Below are 22,587 nucleotides of genomic sequence, written 5' to 3'. Positions count from 1 at the left end.
CGACCCCCATTCAAACTTTAAAACACATTATTGAATACAGAAAGGTACCTACATCTGGATATTACAATAAAGCATAAGATTGCTTTTGCTAGATTTCGCTGCCAAAACCATAAACTAAACATCAATCTTGGTAGTTATATTAATACTCCACAAAATTGGAGACTTTTTATATATTGTCTAAATCAAATGTTGACAGTTATTTAATGTGAATATCATGCATTTTAATGTCATTAATTCGATACTATCCGTAGACAATATTTTGTGAATTGATATTCATCTAGTAATAAATTAAATGATTTCTACTCTTTAATGTCTACTACGAATGATAATACAACATTAAAGCTAACAATCTATGTACAACCTCTGTTAAACATGATCAATATGTAAATCTTATTGTGCAACTACAATACTATTATTTGTAATTGTTGTGTGTTTAGGCCGATGGCCTTTGTTTCTTTTCCTCAGTATTGTACAGTGGCGCTATGACAGAAATTATTCTCCGTATTGTTGTACAGTTGCACGGTGACATAAATTGTTCTCCGAATTATTGTACAGTTGCACTATGACAGAAATTGTTCTCCGTCTTTTTGTACAGTAGCTCCGTGACAGTAATTGTTTTCCAATTTGTTGTACAGTGGCACTGTGACAGGAATTGTTCTCCGTATTGTTGTACAGAAGCTCTGTGACGGTAATTGTTCTCCGTATTGTTGAACAGTAGCTCCGTGATTGTTCTCCGTATTGTTGTACAGTATGCACCGTGACGGTAATTGTTCTCCGTATTGTTGAACAGTAGCTCCGTGACAGGAATTGTTCTCCGTATTGTTGTACAGTATGCTCCGTGACGGTAATTGTTCTCCGTATTGTTGAACAGTAGCTCCGTGAAAGTAATTGTTCTCCGTATTTTTGTACAATAGCTCCGTGAAAGTTATTGTTCTCCGAATTATTGTGCACTGGCACAGGGACAGAAATTGTTCTCCATATTGCTGTATAGTGGCACTGTTGCAGAAATTGTTCTCCGTATTGTTTTACAGTGGCACTGTGACAGTAATTGTACTCCGTATTATAGTACAGTGGCACTGTTACAGTAATTGTTATCAATATGGTTGTACAGTGGCACTGTGACAGAAACTGTTCTCCTTATTGTTATAAAGTGATACTGTGACAGAAACTGTTCTCCGTGTTGCTGTACAGTGGCACTGTGACAGAAAGAGTTCTCCATATTGTGATACAGTGATAGTGTGACAGAAATTGTTCTCCGTATGGTTGAACCGTGGCACTGACACAGTAATTGTTCTCCGTATGATTTTACAGTGGCACCGTGACAGGAAAAGTTCTCCGTTTGGTTGTACTGTGGCACCGTGACAGTAATTGTTCTCCGTATTGGTGTACAGTGGCACCGTGACAGTAATTGTTCTCCGTATTGTTGTACAGTGGCACCGTGACAGTTATTGTTCTCCGTATTGTTGTACAGTGGCACCGTGACAGAAATTGTTCACCGTATTGGTGTACAGTGGCACCGTGACAGTAATTGTTCTCCGTATTGTTGTACAGTGGCACCGTGACAGTTATTATTCTCCGTATTGTTGTACATTGGCACCGTGGCAGTAATTGTTCACCGTATGGTTGTACATTGGCACAGTGACAGTAATTGTTCTCCGTATTGTTGTACAGTGGCACCGTGGCAGTAATTGTTCTCCGTATGGTTGTACAGTGGCACAGTGGCAGTAATTGTTCTCCGTATTGTTGTACAGTGGCACTGTGACAGTAATTGTTCTCCATATTGTTGTACAGTGGCACGGTGACAGTAATTGTTCACCGTATTGTTGTACAGTGGCACCATGACAGTAATTGTTCACCGTATGGTTGTACGGTGGCATCTTGACAGTAATTGTTCTCCGTATTGTTCTACAGTGGCACGGTGACAGTAATTGTTCTCCGTATTGTTGTACAGTGGCACCGTGACAGTAATTGTTCTCCGAACTGTTGTATAGTGGCACTGTGACAGTAAGTGTTCTCCCTATTGTTGTACAGTTGCACTGTGACAGTTAATGTTCTCCGTATTGTTGTACAGTGGCACTGTCTCGTTGATATGCTTGCCTGAATCCGTCAACTCACTTGCATAACAATAGCGCATGTAATGTTACAGTGACAGTGTTAAATGATGTTATTTCAAAAGCTTCCTCTTAAGCATTGTGCTAAATGGATTTAAGGCGGAACCGATGTATGGAAAGTTGAAACCAATTGTTTGCTGATATTTAAGTGGGCTTCTCCGTATCATACTAGTTAAGTTTGTCATAATAGCTAAAAGCTACTTAACATGATGTTGCTGTTGTTGTTTTTTTTGTTATTTACAGTGTTAATTGATGGAGGATATTAAAAAAATAAATTGTGAAGGATTTCAAAAATGGATTTAAAGAAATTGTGGATAATAGTTTTAGTGGTTGTTTTGAAAGAAGGTAAGCTACCGACACCATAATTAATTTAGTTCAAAATAATGAGTAATTCCTAATTATGGTAGTGACTTTTGGTGTATTATGTTTATAAACAGCTTTAAAATATCAATGATGAAACGTGTTGAAAAGAAGAAATGAAATAGCCTAAGACGTTTTTAATAAACCACGGTCCTAGATGAACTTTTAGAGAAACTGTATGACATTTGTACAGAAGGCTAACCTGATAGTTGTACCAATACTTTTAAATGAAGTATGTTTAGCTTTTTAAAATATCATGTTATATTTATAAAGATATCAATATATCGACAACCATTGCTTGAAACGGAATGTTATTGATACATTATGTTATCATGCTAATAAATATACTCATTAGCATTGGTATAAACACATCCTTAAGTTTACAGTCAGAATTAAAACACTGAAAACATTCATTTCACCACAAATACTTTATAAGGTAGAGAAAAGAAAAGGATAAAATTGATTAATTCTCTTATTTAATTGCTTCGGGAAATTAAGTATGGTCATAATATTCTGCATGTTGACGACGACTTTTAAAAACAGATATTTATATAAACCAAACAAGTATATGGGGTTTTCAATTAAGAGGTACGTGGGTATGAATTCCCCCGTTAATTTAGGGCCAAACAATCGCTAATATTTGCTTATCTGTACACAACCATACGCTTTTTTATCATTACAGTCAAATGAGTAAAATATAGTAATGCATTAAAATTAATACGTTTCTTTTATGAATCTTTCTAAACTCGGTACGTTTGATATAGTTCTAGTTGAAACTTCACATGATTTCTTATCATTAATAGAAATATTTTGTTTACGATTTTTTTGGAAGTATGAATTACTCCATTTAAGCTTTGTTTAATTTAGTTTTAAACAGTTTCAAAAATAAATGTTTCCAATGTAATGTTTCATATATCTTAACAAAATCCCTGTTTTAATATACTCAAAAAACATTCTAAATATGTGTTACTATGATAACGTACGAAATTGTTACCGTATAGCCGCAATAATCAATTTCAAACAAATATTTAGAGTATTTCTAAAACGAGATCCAAAGTCAATTTTGCTCTTTTTCTTAAGTACATTGTTCAAGGGTAAAAAACACCAATTAGGAAGTGCCTACTCATTGTTACATGCCTTATTTCTTTTAATTAGCATATATCATTTGATCAAAGCATGGTTATACCATCTCAGACCATTTGCTTTCTTCCAAATTTATAGGTTTTAAAGCTGAAAGATTGGTGATTTCAAAAACAGGCTGAACATGTTGGATCTTCTTGATCTGCTTTTTATAGTTAACATTTTCACCACATTGTTTGTCCTCGTACATCATATTTAGCTATTTTACCGATTACACAGTGGTTACGTTTACCCATTTTTATTTTTCTAAGGAGAAAACTTACCTTTTTCTAATCTTGTTTAATGTTTAGTACACAAGTGTAGCTTTCTTGCCATATATGGTGTTGGGGGTCGCGAAGCGTTTGAAATCAGTGCAAAATAATGTTGCTGCTTTTTTCAATGATTCCATGCACTATATTTCCCCTTCTTGTTAAGATTTTTAATTTTATTGATAAATGACGAATTTATCCTGAGGCTTGGTGTAAAGGCGTCATAGTACCTATATCTTCAAAAATGGTGATCGTTATTGTGCTGCTTACTATAGAGGGATAGCATTAATAAATCACATTGGAAAAACATTTTCAATAACCTTTTGCGAAATAGAATAAACAAGTGGTGTGAACGAGATTACCACTTATTACCACTAGTGTATTTTATAGAACAAACTATAATTCGGAATGTTATTAACGTTTAGCATGCTGCCGCCCCTATACACTGAACTACATATTGCCACTGCATCAGGCTATTTCTGATAATATGCTTAGAAATGGCAACTGGTCCAATACAGTTTTATAATTCAATTTTACAAAAGAATACAAAGTTTGAACCTTTATTTTACTAATACTTATAGATTTATAATCTTCAATTTATAATATTTAACACAAAATATGCCATATTTTACAAATGTTGTTACTTTTCCAGAACAGAAAACAGTTTATGTGTCCTATAATTACAATAACTCACACATATTTGATACATTTTGATAATCTTTTTGTGAATGTACATGTCTTTCAGTAAAAAACACAATGTTTATATTCTATGCAAATTTCAATTTCAGTTAGTTTTATTTAGTTTTATTGGTGAATTGCAGATGAACAGTCAACCTTGTAGTTTTGTGTGTGAAACCGTTCGAAACACGGAACTGGACACATAGGCCTGTCACATTTTCTGCATATGTATGTTGTCTGATGTCTCCTTTTATTTCTGTTGGAGCAAACACAGCAGTCTGGGTTGGATCTTTTGTTGTTTGCCTTCCTTTTTGGGTTGAGTGCAAGGAACTGTTCACCACCGATAAGTCAACACGGTGCTTCATATACAGATCTGCCTCCGTTTGCGTTATTTCTCTCATATCCTTGCAGAAATCCATGAACAATTTTCAAACGAAACTTTTCTACATTTATTCTTTTGTCAGAAATACTCCTCCAGATAATCAATGAATAACAAAAGCACACTTCAAGCAGGTAAAAGAAGACCTTCTTTCACCATTTCTCACAACGATGTTAAACTATGTAAAACGTCATTGCTTTATCGGCACGATCGATCCCTTCCATGTGCTTGGTGTATGCTTGTATTGCAACTGGCTTTTAAACGACCCTTACATTGTTAGTAGTGTGTTTGGACCTCACCTCCTTCCTGTGAGATGTGCACAGATGTTATGACACTGACCGCTCTTTTGTCATACCACACGATAAATAGAATGTTATTGTCACCTTCTGTAACTAACGGATCTCCTTCCTTCGGTTTAGTTTGTTGTATAGCCTTCGGTACACCCTGACGATTTTTTCTCAATGTTCCACAGGCCCCTGTCTGGTTTCGTGCCAGTTCATGAAACAATGCCGGAGCAGAAAACAAGTTGTCCATGTACACTACATGACCCAAATTGTATAATGGCTCGCACAAACCTGTGACCACTCGATAAGTTACTGCTAGGGCTCTTGGCGCACCCGTTTCCTTCCCGAGATTCAACTTCCAATTAAACACATACACTGTTTTTGCCTCTGCTATTCCCCATGCCTTTAATCCCCATTTAGTCGGCTTTGCCGGCATATACTGCATTAGACTAGTACGATCTTTGAAAAGAATCATTCTTTCGTCGATTGACAACTCTTTGTCCGGTGTATAATACCTTTGCCAGAAAAGCACCAAGGCATTTATCAACGGTTTGATTTTAAACGCCTTATCATAGTTTGGATGTCCTCGAGGCAAGGCTTCTTCATTGTTCACCAAATGAAAGAATTATAATATGTTCATAAAACGATCACGTGTCATTATTCCTCGAAATCCTTTCATGTCTAAGAGTGGGTCCGAGGACCAGTATAGTTCGTAACTCGGTCTTTTACTTATACCAGTTAGCATCAAAATAGCTAGAAAAGCATACATTTCAGGCTCTGTTACCTCTTTCTATTTGAGGAACCTACTAGAAGGAGGTAAGTTTGGGTGTGTAGTTTCAGATTTGTTTCAATTACAAACAGTTCAATTATCTCTCGAGGAAAAAACAGATTCATTATATCGCATTCTGATGGATCATCAGGAATGTGGTTAGGCCCAACATAAGACCGATCGAAATCCATCTGCCAAGGATGCTCGTACTCATTCACAGGATTTCTAGGTGGGGGCTCGTTTGGTTCATCACGAGGCAAGACATTTTTGTAATGTTTGCGAAAAGACAAAGCAATTGTGCATTCAATTGATCTTATAATGGTGATGTTGTTGAGAATGTCAATCAATTTTACTACATAGGAATTAAGTTCCATTACACTGGTCACTTGTAATACATACTTTAAATGAACAAGCTTTCAATGTAGATAACCATTTATTATCGATATTTAATTGTGTCAATATTGATGTTAAAACAAGACTTTCTTTGTTTGATGCACTTGCTGTACCAACCATTGTATATGACTCAGAGGTATGGGGGATTTACAACTCCAATGGTGTTGATAACTTCCATTCGCAATTTTGTAAATTGCTGTTATATGTATGCACCATAGACTTCGAATGCAACTGTTTTTGGTAAACTGGGTAGATTCCCACTATCTGTGATATGTAAACAAAGAGCCTTGTGCTTCTGAGCTATGATCATGAATAACGCAGACTCACTTATGTTTAACGTTTATACTGAACAAAACGCAATTTGTATACAGATATCAATATACATATTCAATAAGACTAATATTGTTAACCTGGGCTGTTCATCAATCAAAAGTGTGTTAGATAGTATAGGCTAAGGTATTGTTTTTTATGATTTTAATGTTGATATTAATAATATACCTAACTTTGTGCAAAGACTGAGATATCAGTGCGTACATCAATGGATTTATATAGTGCCTAATTAGCCCAAAATGGAATACTATAAAGCATTTAAATGCGAAGTTAAATACAAAATATAATCAGATTGCATAAATAGTATTACATTAAGACATAAGTTGTCACAATTTAAATTATCTTCACACAATTTTGAATTGAATGTGGTAGGTTCAACAATGTTATTAGGGGCAGAACATAATAATAATAATAATAATAATAATAATAATAATAATAATAATAATAATAATAATAATAATTGTTACTATAATAATGATGATAATAATGATAATTAATCAAGAATAAAATATTAGAACAAACATTCTAATCACATTTCTAATCAATTAATTGTTTCACAAACCGGCAAATGGTCTGCAGTGGTAAAACTGTATGTATTATATGTAAAGGGAACTTTCGTGTTCAAACTGATTTTACTCGCGTTGTTTTATTTCATAATACAATAACTTCGTAAACATTTACAAAATTAAGGTTGAAAGGAAGAAATAACCATGCTAATCATACTTACCATAAGAATACGTTCAATGGAAATAGACAATCAGGAGGTTTAAAATAAGATAGTTCTATCTATGATAATAATTAAAATCAAATTACAAAACCTATATTAGGTATGACTGCTATATTTCAATTTTGTAACCTACTAGTTGCTTTTGGTAGCAATTTTGCATTTCATTTAATCTGGATATATTTACATTGCAAAGGTACAATACGGGTTTCATGTTAATAATGACAATTCATCATAACTGAATAAAACAAGCCATTTATCATGGAGGAATGAATAAAAATCTCTTTTCAAAACAAACATTGTGGTTGTTTACTTTAGTTTCCAAAGGAATATTATACAGGTTTTGTTTACCTAACATATCGGACAGGAATCAATAACATCATACTCTCAGCTGACATTGAGTTTCAAAATAGAGACTTTTCTTCCTTTGCAACAATGTTTTGATGTTATTAAGTAATACATATCTTTTACCGTTTACACATCAATTTATGTCTGCCTAAATCGAATTTAATTTGACATTTAATTAATAATATGCAAATAAAATATTATACTTGCTTTAATTGTTACGGGTATTAAATTCTATTTTTATTTGATTGCCAAGCAGAACTTCTGCATATTCTTATCGTCTGCTTCTTCGTACTAGTCAGATGGCCCTTACATAGGGATCCCGTGACACAGTTGGCGTTGTCTTATTGCTATCGACATGAGGTTATTGTGTCGAATGTGTGCTTAAAACCCTCATTCTGAATACACAAGCTAATCACAAGCCAAGAGATTGTCTGGTTTAACATCGCCAGATTTGGCAGTCACGCACTGACCCGTTATAAATAGTGTGTTTATTTTATTTTGTGGCGATGTGTATTTCTCTGACCGTATGGAAACGGCTTTAGGCAATCGCATAGCAAGTTCCAAAAGATAAAATTTAAGCTTGAAACGTTAAGAAATGTCATTTAAAATTAGCAAAGATTATGGGAAATATTAAGATGATAATTTTAGCATTCCAAAATGATTGCGCCTGCAAAGGGAGGTAAACGTTAGTGAGGTTTGACATATGAGGTACATATTCCGACATCTACACTCTGAATTTGATATTGGGAGAGTAAACAATTAGTTATTTGACAATATTATTAGTATTGAGATTTATTTTCAAATAAAACCAATGTTTCTGACCTTAAAGCTTTGATTTGACCTGTGCTTGACCACGTTTTCGATCGGGTGCAACTAATTTGTATTGCTTGTTATATTTCGTGTCATATGTTCCATGATACTAACGGTAAGTTATAAATGAATTCGTATAATGATGCAAACCATTTCATCCATGGGCGGCTTAACTGCTCAATTACTTCTCTTGAACTTGAAAAAAATCACGATTTCCTGAAATTTCAGTTTTAGAATGCTCAGCTAAAAGAACTATTTTCATCATTTCATGTTTAACACTGTTATATGTTCTAGAACTACTTTGAGTATTTAACTTTGCTAACTGACATCCAATCAAACTGCAGAGCGCAGTGATACATGACGTAAGTGAAGTGTAGAGCTGGCCGAAGTGGTCGATGCCTGGTGCATCACTACCAACTAGTGCACGAGTGCCCAAGTCCAATGAAGAGAGGCTTAAATATTAAGCTGTTAAAGAATATCTGTCAGTTTTCATAAAATAAAAAATGGCCGTTACAGTATACTCATCGAAGTTAAAAGAATACATACATCATTCGGATCACCTATCAATGGTACTATACTTGTATAGATATACAGAACCTGGGAAAATGTCATTTGTGTCATGGACTTTTTGAGAGTCAATGAAATTATAGTGTCATACTTGTTTCTTCAAATGCCGACGATACATGTACATTCTTTCCTTTTGCTCTTAATGATATCAATGATTAGCTTGCTTTGCAAAATATTATACTTGTTTGCACACAAAAATTAGCCCGCTCTTCAAAATGCAGGCATTGGCAACCAAGTAGATACTATGTACTATAAATACTCGTGTAGTATTTCATCTTTTGTATTTAGATTGATCTGATGTTATAGATTTCCGTCACCACACAAGAGGTTGTGGGTTAAATTCAAACCACTGGAGACCCATTTGTCACTCGACATGGAGTCTGGACTGATTTTCGTAGCAATCGGCTTTGGTCAAAATCACGCTAAAATAAATAAGTGCACACTTATTAATTGCATTTGGAGAAAAGTATATTTATAGAATTTCCAAACGGAACCCCTTGATAACTTATATTACTAATCTACATGACTTACAATTTGACTGTTTATCACGTGTTATGTCTTGTGATTGCTTCATTGCGTGCATGCGTGTCCATTTAATAAGACAGAAACTAACTACACGGAAAACTATTGCTAAATCGACGAAGGCTAGCGAAATTAGTTAAAATTATTTCCCCCATCTTCGGAAACACGTGTGTGTGTGGCCCTTTTTATTATTTTTATTGTTCACATTTGCTATCACTCACTAAACATACCAGTTATATCCGTCATTACAATGTATCTTCTTTATGAACATCAACATAAGACGAAACAACTTAAAATTGGTGTTTGTTTCCTATTACAAAGCCCCAAAGTTGGTAGGTCGGGATTTTGTGTGGTAAAGTTGTATCTTAATATCATGATTGTCTCTCTTCAAAGCAGCGGCAATGCGTCTGAATTTAGGTTTACCAGAGCTCTAAGTATGAAATACTATATTCAGGCGTCTTTTCAAATCATGAAACAACCAGAAAGATGGTACCAAATAGCGGTCAGAAAATACCCAGTACCAATAACAACATAAGGGTAACACACATTTTTGTTATGCCTCAGCTTCTGTCAATCTGTTATCAGATGATTTGTTTCATTTACATTCATTCTAAATTAGCAAAGTCTTTACTGGCAGCTGTTAACAAACCATGACTAACACGATCCATCTTTTTGTATGAAAAACGTTTCTATTGTTAACAGTATCTGTCTTTTTCACAGCCTCCTCGGAAGTGAAAGTTATATGCCTGGAACCATGGACGCCCATCCATCGCTCATGTATTAACTTCAACACCACTTTGAAAACGCAATCAGAAGCAGCCGCCATGTGCGACACAATGGGCGGGTACCTGCTTGTGATCAGTGACCTTGAAGAACGAGTAAGTGCATATAGTCTTATAATAAAATTCGTTACCTCTGTCTGTTATCGTCAAATGAATGGCTATAGAAATACGCATGCTATTAAATAGTGTGTAAACCGTTTTCCAATAGCATGTGTCCTTCATCGAAAAGTAGTGTTTGTTAACTAATAGTTTATGTCTATTAACGAGTAGTGTGTTATTATTGACGCATATAGTTTTGCTGTTATTATCGAATAGTGACTGTCCGTTAAAAATAGTGTGTGTCTGCTAACGAATATTTTGTGTCTGTTAATGAATAGTGTGTGTCTGTTATCAAATACTGAACGTTTGTTAACGAATAGTTTGTGTCTTTCAACAAAATGCGCGTGCCTGTTATCGAATAGTGCTCGTCTGTAAATTAAAACTGTATAGTGTGTATCTAATCAGTGTGTGTGCGTTTGTGTGTGTGTGTGTGTGTGTGTGTGCGTGGGTGCGTGCGTGCGTGCGTGCGTGCGTGCGCGTACGTGCGTGCGTGCGTGCGTGTGTGTGTGTGTGCGTGAGTACGTTTGTATGCGTGTGCGTATGTGCGTGCGTACGTACGTGCGTGCGTGCGTGCGTGCGTGTGTGTGTGCGCGCGTGTGTGTGTGCGTGAGTACGTTTGTATGCGTGTGCGTATGTGTGTGTGTGCGTGTGTGTGCGTACGTGCGTTTGTGTAGGGGGTGCGTGTGCGTTATCTAAAAGGGAGTTAATGTTTTCGGTAAGTGAGACCTGTGTGCATGTTATCGATAAGTGTGTTACTGTTACCCAAACATGTGTGCCCATTGTCGGTAAGTGAGTTACTGTAACTGAAACATGTTTTCTTGTTATCGGTAAGTTTTTATACCAAAACATTTAATATGTCTGTAATCGATAAATCAGAATCTAATAATGTGTATCTGTTATCGGTTGTGCGTGTCTGTAATTAAAAAATGCGTTAGATTTCGAATAGTGTATGCCCGTAAAACAATAATGTGCGTCTGTTTTGGGATAATGTGTGCCTTTCCTTAATCGCCAAATTTTATTATTCCTCGGGCTTTTGTGAGTCTAGGGGTCGACACTAACCTTTTGTCCAAGGGATCCCGAAGGGACACCAACATTTGAAATCAGGTGTCCCTTCCTGAAATGAGGAGTCCCTTCCACTTTTTACAATTTTCTCATTGTTTAGCCTTTAGTATTAAATTCAACATACACATGCAGTAAGACACTATTCGATTTGAAATTCAAGTATACACCATGTTATACATGTATTCAAGAGCATGTAATGACAAGTTAGTAGCACAATGTCAGACATGTGAACCTCTGGCAATGGTAGAAATGAAGATTTGGGTATCCAAGTCGGTAGATTGGGTTCAAAAGCGGTAGATTGTCCCTTTTGTTCTCAGTCAAAACCAAAAATGGATAACAAAATCTTAAAGTTGTTACTATTTTTAGATTTTCGGAAAATACCCATAAATATGTCATGGTTCAGGGTCTTGCCATATGTCGGTGCTAAAAGACTGTAGGAACATTACATCTGGTTTGCTGATAAATCAATTAGACTACCTAAGAGGTGTAGTGTATACTGGAAGAGCAGATGACCGAAAAATTGTTTATGTTAATTTTCGTGCCAAAATTTCATAAATTTTTATATATGATTCAAGACAACTAATAAAACTTTGGGAAGGTTATTTCTATAATGTTTTGATCTAAGCATTAAAATATATGTCTTTAAGGTTAACAAAGGATATTGATCAGTAGGATGCCAATTAACAAAGAATGCTGAATAGTACGATACGGCTCTTTTGTGCCGTAAATCACGGATGCGAAACAGTGGCTCCAGCTCTTTTAGGAGCTGTGTATAAAAAGAGCCAATGACACTTCCGAGCTAGAGCAAAAGAACGGATCTCATCGTAAAACGTAAGTATGACTCGTTATTTTATCTAATATCACAATTATGAGGGCTTATTTGAGAAATCGGGGAATGCAGTGCCATATAAATATTTTAATCTTCACTCATATTTCGGTTATTTTGTAAACATATTGTTTATGGAGTTATAAAACCGATTCTCCCATCAAACAAATGCATGTTTACAAACGAAAGTAGATCATTTTCAACAATTTTCAGCTGAATATCAATCAATAAGCTTACATTTAAGATAAAACCAGTATTATCGAGTGCTTTTATTTTGTCGGGAATAAAAATAACCGCCTGTTTACCGGAATAAGCATGCTTCTACTCTTTTTCTGGGTTGAGCTGGAGCCAAAAGCCAGGGAGCTGGAGCCAAAGCGTGGAGGCTGAGCCAATACGCTGTATGATAATGCACTCAACTCGGCATATTTGGAATAGTTGAAGTCCTGTATTTATAACAAGTGTTAAGATATTGCTGTATTTTTTAAAACATATAATTATTTATGAATATTTAATGCAACTCATCTGATAATGGGCGTTGCAATCTCAGAAATGTCGATGGAGCTAAACAATCCTTTCACAATATCTTTATAATTGTATGGCTACTGTTTCCTGATGAGTGTTTTACTCCAATCAGATTCAAAAATAAATTAATTGTAGTGGGTCAAAGAAAGTGTGTCATTTAACAAAGATTAGATAAACGAAAAACTGGTAAACTATGTGCTAAATTGCATCAACTCAGAAATTAAATGACTGCTAGTACACCAATCGGATTGAATACGTGTTAGTGTTATTTTTCTTATTTTTCTTATTTTTCTGTACAGTTGAATAATATTTGCTTTAATTATGTGCATTCTTACAATAATTCATTGTTTCTTCGACCAGCAAGGTCGTAATACAAGTAAGCACACGATGTTTAACCAATAAACATCAGTGTGTGTACGTGGTATTTCATTTGGGATTGACAAAGTTAGTTGTTAGACATTGTGGGTATAGTGATGGTACCCGATAGTACAGCCACAACGCCAGACTTAAAACGAATCACTAACTGGTTTAAGTGTACATTTTTTGTCATTGAAAACTAATGTATTTCTTTACATTACGGTTCAAAAGTTGTACATGGAAATTCATCGCATTTATTTCTTTACCATCCGACTTTGATTAAAACACTTTTCAAAATCTCTTAACCCTTTTAAGATGCAGATATTGTCAAACTTAATCAATTTATCATAATATAACACAACACGGGTTTGCTTTATTATAACAATAACTTAAAGAATTAAACACCTTATAAGTATCCTCGCCCATTTTCATATATATAAACAAAATGAATAAACATATATCTTTCCGATCAAAATAGATCCCAGTTTTTGCTGCACATCTGACTTTCTGACTTGGAACATATCGAGGAGTAATACATATTACAGTTTTTTTTATACAGTAATCTTTATTAATAAAGAATTTAGCGTTCGGAAACTCCCGACATTTCTCATCAAAACGTGCATAATTATACAGCGTATTGGCTCAGCCTCCACGCTTTGGCTCCAGCTCCCTAGCTTTTGGCTCCAGCTCAACCCAGAAAAAGAGTATAAACATGCTTATTCCGGTAAACAGGCGGTTATTTTTATTCCCGACAAAATAAAAGCACTCGATAATACTGGTTTTATCTTAAATGTAAGCTTCTTCAGTAAAATTTAGCTGAAAATTGGTGAAAATGTTCTACTTTTGTTTATAAACAAGCATTTGTTTGATGGGAGAATCGGTTTTATAACTCCATGAACAATATGTTTACAAAATAACCGAAATACGTGTGAAGATTAAACATATTGATATGGCACTGCATTCCCCGATTTCTCAAATAAACCCTCATAATTGTGATATTAGATAAAATAACGAGTCATACTTACGTTTTACGATGATATCCGTACTTTTGCTCTAGCTCGGAAGTGTCATTGGCTCTCTTTTATACACAGCGCCTAAAAGAGCTGGAGCCACTGTTTCGCATCCGTGTAAATGTTTCTGTAACAACTCGACGGTCGCATCATTAAGGCATCAAAGTCGTCAGTGTTGGCATCTTTTTTGAGGTTCTGACACATGAACAAAATAATTCCACATATTGTACCGATAATAAATTTCTTTCACATCTTACCTTGTTGATATTTTAAACAACAAAACGGAAGCGTTAAACCGCATGCGCTCTGTGAAATGACCTGTTTATTTATAGATTGATGGCGTAATTACAGTAAAAAGGTCAGCTATACTTTCGCTTTTGTGTGTGTAACGTCATAATAATAATAATAATAATAATAATAATAATAATAATAATAATAATAATAATAATAGTAATAATAATAATAATAATAATAATAATAATAATAATAATACCATTTATACATGCACTGTCAAGAAATTTAGGGGGACCCAAATTTAGATAATAAATTAATGAAACGCTATAAATTTATGTATTGATAATTTTTTAGCTTTTATCGGTAAGAATTTTAAGTGTCCCGACGGAATACCGGACTTCGAAGTTAAGGTGTCTCTTCTAAAAAATTGGTGTCCTCGGGATTCCGGGACCCCGTTAGTGTCGACCATTAAAGCCTTTAGCGTTTGACAGGGCCCATATCATATTGCAGGAAGGTGTAGTTAATGAAACGAAGAGGATATTATTCAATCAACGGTCAGACGAATTCCTACAATACTTGGACTGGTGGGTGGGGCTAGAGTTTGATAGCGAATCCGTAAAATGGAACTGGACTAGTGGCGAAGAATTTAACTGGAGACTCACGTAAGTAGCTTTACGTACTTTCGAATGATGATAAGAAGGAATTACGATTTAATAATAACTAGTTATACACCGATCGTTTCCCCTTTTTTCTCAAAGGTTATGATTACATTTGGAGGTCAATTCATGATATGACATATATGCGTCCAAAACCAACTAAAGTTAACGAAAAAAAATTTTTGGTGGAACATCATTAAAAATTCTTATTACTGGCAGCAATTAATTGTTTACGTCATCAGTGTTTATTTATTATTATTGGTGATATTTCATGAAGACATACTACGACCAGTGTTTGCCTTATATATACACAACATTCACATTACGACTTGAAACACCACCACCGACAACAACAACATCAACAACATCAACAGCAACAACAACAACAATAACTCACTATTTCGCCATAATACTTTCATATCAATATTTACTCCAGTAACTGGGGGCTGGGATTTCCGAGGAGGGAGCACTGTGCTGTGTTCGATATCAAGGGGCTCCTTAAGGATTCTAAATGTTCTATGAAACACCCGTTCATCTGTGAACAAAACCGTACAGGTATTTACGGAATTTTGCCATGTGAAATTGCGAATTTTTAAATATTATCCCTTTTGGCACTTTTTTGTTGGTTGATGGTACGCAAAAATATCAACATAAATTGATGTGAAATCTTGGAATCAGGACCTAAATGTACAATTTCAAATGGTCAGAAGTCAGATTAATCATTTAACTCTATAATGTGTACATATCTTTATCATAGATATGTTTAGTTTCATTAGGTATTCAGGTTAGTTTTCCTACTATGAAATGGATGTTTTGTCATCAATTTAATTAATGATCAATGTAACCGAAACAAACCTTTTAATAGAAATTTAATATCACTGTTTTTCGAAACCAGCAACAAATAAAACACTGATTTCAGACCAAAGTAATCAATCACCTTTACACGTAAACTTTCTAGATAGTTCACATAAACAAAAAATATATTTGTTCCTTTTTCTAAAGTTTTAACAACCTTAACCGCCCCCACAACTCCAACACCAGTCACCAACACTAATGCGGTGGTAAGGAAACAAGAATTCACTTTCGTTGGTCCGGAAATCAAAACTGGGCGGACCTGGCAGCCGACCAATCAGCTAACGACACCCAATGTCGGTCCAAACCAGCCGACGCGAAACCACATGGATAAACAGACGGAACTTCCGGAAGTCACACAAGAACATGATGCTTCGACTACATGTCACCTGTTTGTGACTGATGCTGCGGACCAGGCGGCGACTACCAGTGGTGAAGGAGGCTCAGACTCAGAACGGACGACACCGAACACTAACATGTCTACAAGCAAAACCAACCCACCAGTGCCGTCTGAAGAGGAAGAAAGGGAAGCTGAATTGGACAAATTCAAAGTATGTTTACCGCGCAATAAAAATGTAACACGTCGTAAAAACAATAGTTGACAAACTATACCGCAATTTGAAATACTAGTAAAAAAGGCATTTTCTGTCAATACTACTGTCTACATGTCGTTCTAAATTTACATCAAAAGCGAAACATTCAATAAAAAATACCATATATAATTATCAACCCTTATTGTAATTTGAAATGAGAAACCTATTATCTACCACGACAGGGCTGTTACGCTGTGAACTACGAGAGCACGTGCCCGCCCGTGCAGGCGTTCGGGATATCGTGGCCACGCTCAAATCCCGGACCCGTGCAGGTCCAGTGTGAACACGGTACGTCACACGATACACGTATTTCAGGCTCCAACCGATTCTTTTTTTGATAATCGTACTTTTGGAACAACTTTTTGTCTGGATTTTAATATACTTCAATTCAAATAAAGATGCCTTTCAACATAATCTATGAACAAACATGTGTTAATGTTTATACAAAAAAAACATTGTTTTCATTTTCCTAGGAAATGCAATATGGCACTGTTTTCGGAACCCTGTTGTGTGCTGGCAAAGAACGCCCAATGTTCAACAGTGTACTTCCCCGGCTGTCCAGAATCTTACCAGACAGGTAACAGTTCTGTTATATATGCAACAATTTAATTCAAATATGGTCGAATATTTCTAGAGTGTTAAGGTGTGATATAAAGTACCAAATGTATATATCGTGTCCTGCTGAGGCGTGATATATAGTTCCAAATGAATCACTCGTGTCCTGCCGAGGCGTGATATAAAATACCAAATGAATCCCACGTGTCCTGCCGAGGCTTGATATAAAGTACCAAATGAATCCCTCTTGTCCTTCCGAGGCGTGATATATAGCACAAAATGTATCCCTCTTGTCCTGCTGAAGCGTGATGTTTAGTATTAAATATATCTCTTGTTACCTGCCGAGGCGTGATATATAGTACCAAATGAATCCCTCTTGTCATGCCGAGGCGTGATATTTAGTACCAAATAAATTCCTCTTGTCCTTTCGAGGCTTGATATATAGGACAAAATGTATCCCTCGTGTACTGCCGAGGCGTGATATATAGCACCAAATGTATCCCCCTTGTCATGTCGTGGGGTGATATATAGTACCAAATGTATCCCTCTTGTCCTGCCGAGTCGTGATATATAGTAACAAACTTATTCCTCGTGTCCTGCCGAGTCGTGATATATAGTAACAAATGTATCCCTCTTGTCCTGCCGAGGCGTGATATATAGTACCAAATGTATTCCTCATGTCCTGCCGATGCGTGATTTATAGTACCAAATGTATCCCTCGTGTCCTGCCGAGTCGTGATATATAGTAACAAATGTATTCCTCGTGTCCTGCCGAGTCGTGATATATAGTACCAAATGTATCCCTCTTGTGTTGCCGAGTCGTGATATATAGTACCAAATGTATTCCTCTTGTCCTGCCGAGTCGTGATATATAGTAACAAATGTATCCCCTTGTCCTGCCGAGTCGTGATATATAGTAACAAATGTATCCCTCTTGTCCTGCCGAGTCGTGATATATAGTAACAAATGTATTCCCTTGTCCTGCCGAGTCGTGATATATAGTACCAAATGTATTCCTCGTGTCCTGCCGAGTCGTGATATATAGTACCAATTGTATCACTCTTGTCCTGCCGAGTCGTGATATATAGTAACAAATGTATCCCTCTTGTCCTGCCGAGTCGTGATATATAGTACCAAATACATCCCTCTTGTCCTGCCGATGCGTGATATATAGTACCAAATGTATTCCTCGTGTCCTGCCGAGTCGTGATATATAGCACCAAATGTATCCCTCGTGTCCTGCCGAGTCGTGATATATAGTAACAAATGTATTCCTCGTGTCCTGCCGAGTCGTGATATATAGTACCAAATGTATTCCCCGTGTCCTGCCGAGTCGTGATTTATAGTACCAAATGTATTTCTTGTGTCCTGCCGAGTCGTGATATAAAGTACCAAATGTATCCCTCGTGTCCTGCCGAGGGGTGATATATAGTAACAAATGTATCCCTCGTGTCCTGCCGAGGCGTGATATATAGTAACAAATGTATTCCCCGTGTCCTGCCGAGGCGTGATATATAGTAACAAATGTATTCCTCGTGTCCTGCCGATGCGTGATATATAGCACCAAATGTATCCCTCGTGTCCTGCCGAGGCGTGATATATAGTACCAAATGTATTCCTCGTGTCCTGCCGAGGCGTGACAAAAAATACCAATGTATCCCTCGTGTCCTGCCGAGGCGTGATATATAGCACCAAATGTATCCCTCGTGTCCTGCCGAGGCGTGATATATAGCACCAAATGTATCCCTCGTGTCATGCCGAGGCGTGATATATAGTAACAAATGTATTCCCCGTGTCCTGCCGAGGCGTGATATATAGTAACAAATGTATCCCTCGTGTCCTTTCGAGGGGTGATATATAGTAACAAATGTATCCCTCGTGTCCTGCCGAGGCGTGATATATAGTAACAAATGTATTCCCAGTGTCCTGCCGAGGCGTGATATATAGTAACAAATGTATCCCCGTGTCCTGCCGAGTCGTGATATATAGTAACAAATGTATCCCTCGTGTCCTGCCGAGGCGTGATATATAGTAACAAATGTATCCCTCGTGTCCTGCCGAGGCGTGACAAAAAATACCAATTTATCCCTCGTGTCCTGCCGAGGCGTGACAAAAAATACCAATGTATCCCTTGTGTCCTGTCGAGGCGTGATAAAAAGTTCCAATATATCCCTGGTGTCCTGTCGAGGCGTGTTATATGGTTCCCAAATGTATTCCTCTTGTCCGGCCGAGGCGTGATATATAGTACCAAATGAGTCCCTTTTGTGTGGCTGATGCGTGTGTAATGTTTGTCAGTTTACCAAAAATGGCAATGGTTTATTCTTTTCTTAAGTTTATCATTGGTGTAATGGAACATCAATAGTCGTGGTCTCTTATCAATAAAGCGACCCCGGTTCGAATCTCATTTCAGGCTTTGTCGAATGTGAGGTTGGCTAGTGGTCACCAAGTCTGTCACGTGGGTTTTATCCCAGACACAACGGTTTCCCCACACACTCGCACAACATCTTGCCTACTAGAGTGATGACTTCGTAATAGTTATCATAAATTTCTTAACAATAGTAGCAAAATATATAATGTTTAAACTGACATGCCATATCTCGTCTATTATTGTGAAGGTGTCTGCTGTAGGGTGACGATACGATACACGGATGTGAAAATCGTTTGTGATAAACGCATTTCGATCTTGATTTATCTCCATGAATGTTGTTTAGTTCGTTTATCAAATATAATAAAGGAGAAATCAATGAGTGCTGCTTCATTTAACTCCGCTGCACAATACTGCTGATTGTGAAAGTAATGCACCCATGCAACAGCTATAGATCCCCCGGTAAACTGTCTTAAATTTTCATGTCTGCCGAATCTGTTATTTCATAAAGTGGTATTATGTAATTAAATGCATTTGTAGATCTAAATGCATTAGTGGCTTGGTTAATGTAATTCCGGCGTACAAGATTTAATCATTAGACGCTGCAGTTTTCCATTATTTTCCGGACACTTTCAGTGATTGAGAAATCTAAAAATGCATTAAATGCAATGCCATATCCTATTTTTTTAACTTCTTTCCAAACATTATTCAATAATTATACGAACTGTTTTTACAATTTCTGACAAATAACTCGTATGTTTGTGCTTTTTTATGTTATTGCCTACATTGCCGTTCGTGTTAGCCAGTCATTGAATTTATTTGTCAATTCAGTAACAACAGTGTCAATCTGCGTTTAGAAATATATTTAGATGAACTATGGCATTCCTTTGATTATGTGCCCCATAAAGCACCAGTCACGTGATTGGCACAGTCTTTTGATTTGGCGTTGATTTAATAATGCACATTTCTTGCATTGTTTGTTTTCAGAGCGAATCGTTTCTGGAGGACCCCTGTAACACAGATGCGGCGCTGACGTTCACCGGAAGTTTGGCGGCCGCAGGCGAAACCCCGGCCATGTCGGAACAGGACCTCTACCAGACGACCGTCCTCTTGGAGACGGCTGGTCGCGCCAAGCCCAACAACGCCTCACAGGCCGAAACCATCATAAAGGTATTTATTTGTTTTGTTACTTATATTTGACATTCAGACCATGCAGTGGTGGGGTTGCTTCAGTTCATTACAAGACAGTCCTGTTGTTTACGATGGTGGTTGGTGATGCTGCTACTGCTGCTGCTACTACTACTGCTGCTGCTGCTGCTGCTGCTCTGCTGCTGCTGCTACTATTGCATCGGAAGTTCTGCAATTAGATTGAATCCACAGTTTTTGAAATGTAATAATGCTCATTTTAGGACGTCCTAAAGTGTGGAAGCGGTCTTGTCGCCAGTGACAAGAAGAGCACGTGGGCGGGAATGGAGCCGGCGTCAAAACGAATAGTTGCCGCCTCACTCATGCGTTTCGTCGAGAGCGTGACGTTGGCGATGGCGGAAACGTTCACGGAACCCGGGGTTCAGACGATTGAGAACGAGAACATAGGTAACATTTTGAGGTTCAAAGGTGATGTTCTAATACTTAAGTGACGTGGTTTGGGGTAAATTAGCTAAACGCAGGGAACAATGTGTTAAGAATGCAATTCAACTAGGGTTGTTGGTTTTTTAAAAAGATTACTTGACGGGTCAACAGTATTCTTTTTTTCTAATTTCAGCGACAACGTTAAAGTCTTGCCATGACAATCGGAACGGTTACACAAATATATTATTAAATAAAATATTGGAAGTGATTCCATGTACAGATGAACTGAAGTTTATATATATAATACACGCTTAATATATGTATGAAATTGTCTGATTTAAGCCGCTGAAGTGCACGTGTTGTCAATGGCGAACACGCTTCCAGAGGAGGGAAATGTGAAGTTTCAAAGGGAAGATAACTCTTTCTACATACCCGAGGAAAATTTATTAGCTCATAGCTCAGGTAGGGTAAAAAGGTGAAAAATAAAAATGAAAATATAGTAAATATTTATAAAGATTCTTTTTCAATTTCACGGAAACAGTTTTATACAGATGTTCAGTTATTTAAAGTGCTATTTTTTACTATTTTTATTTTTATAATAAAAATGGTTGATACCGAATTAGAAATAATATTTCACAAGGCAGTCCAAAGGACGGCTATAGCCTCCGCCGTTGTTTTTAAATATATTTTGTTTTTCTCGTAACCTGACTGGTACGTTGAATGTGACCAAAATTGTAGAAAACCACGAGTCAAGAGTGGGAATATAGAAAATACAAATAAAGTTATTCATATTGTTTGTAGTGTAGGTAAGATAAATGTCAATGATATTTTGGCTAAAACAAGCATGTGTACTCTGACCTTTAACTGTCAGATGTGACCTTGACAATTGAGATATGGACACGGATCAAGCTCACTGCACAAAATCCATCAATGCATAAGTAAGTTATAGCGCGGACAAGAGCAAGTGTACTCATTTAAATGGCTCGTGTGACCTTGACCTTGAGGTATGGACGCGGGTCAATGTCACTGCACATCGTCTCGATGCGGACATCATTTGTATCAAGTAATAGGGTAATCCATCAATGCATAAGTAAGTTATGGCCCGGACACGACAGACAGACGGACAAACGGACGAACGGACGGACGTTCCCACATATCGACCTTTGTTAGGTACTTTACCATTACTCCCATTATAAAAATATACCCACTAAAGCCCTACTAACCCTAACTAACCCCACCCAACAAGGCTACCCAACAAATTTTATCTGCTATAAGTAATGAAGGACTTAGTACCCAATATATACCCATTCGTGTGTGTGGACAGACAGACTAACAGACGGACGAAGTGCATTCCAATATTACCCTCCATTCCTAATTCCGTTGCGGGGGATTAAAAAGCAATACCATATTGAGTGTTTGTATGAAGAAACCCTTTTAACCAA

At 36.7% G+C, this 22,587-nt stretch overlaps 1 protein-coding gene across 1 annotated transcript in view; it reads left to right on the top strand.

Annotated features, from left to right (window-relative positions):
* Positions 1-2,154: 2,154 nt before the first annotated feature.
* LOC128214564 (adhesion G protein-coupled receptor L3-like) overlaps positions 2,155-22,587 on the top strand; it is a 41,482-nt gene continuing 21,049 nt past the window's right edge. Inside the window, exons 1-10 of the mRNA XM_052921097.1 lie at positions 2,155-2,456; positions 10,384-10,541; positions 15,066-15,217; positions 15,648-15,766; positions 16,214-16,614; positions 16,839-16,944; positions 17,130-17,233; positions 20,564-20,746; positions 20,986-21,169; positions 21,488-21,607. Coding sequence (XP_052777057.1) covers positions 2,405-2,456; positions 10,384-10,541; positions 15,066-15,217; positions 15,648-15,766; positions 16,214-16,614; positions 16,839-16,944; positions 17,130-17,233; positions 20,564-20,746; positions 20,986-21,169; positions 21,488-21,607 — 1,579 coding nt within the window. The 5' untranslated portion in view covers positions 2,155-2,404. The remainder of the gene's footprint in view (positions 2,457-10,383; positions 10,542-15,065; positions 15,218-15,647; positions 15,767-16,213; positions 16,615-16,838; positions 16,945-17,129; positions 17,234-20,563; positions 20,747-20,985; positions 21,170-21,487; positions 21,608-22,587) is intronic.

The sequence above is a fragment of the Mya arenaria genome, chromosome 13, assembly GCF_026914265.1.
Source record: "Mya arenaria isolate MELC-2E11 chromosome 13, ASM2691426v1".
NCBI lineage: Eukaryota > Metazoa > Mollusca > Bivalvia > Myida > Myidae > Mya > Mya arenaria.
Note: the sequence above shows the minus strand (reverse complement) of the source record. Positions and strands in the feature narration are given on the sequence as shown.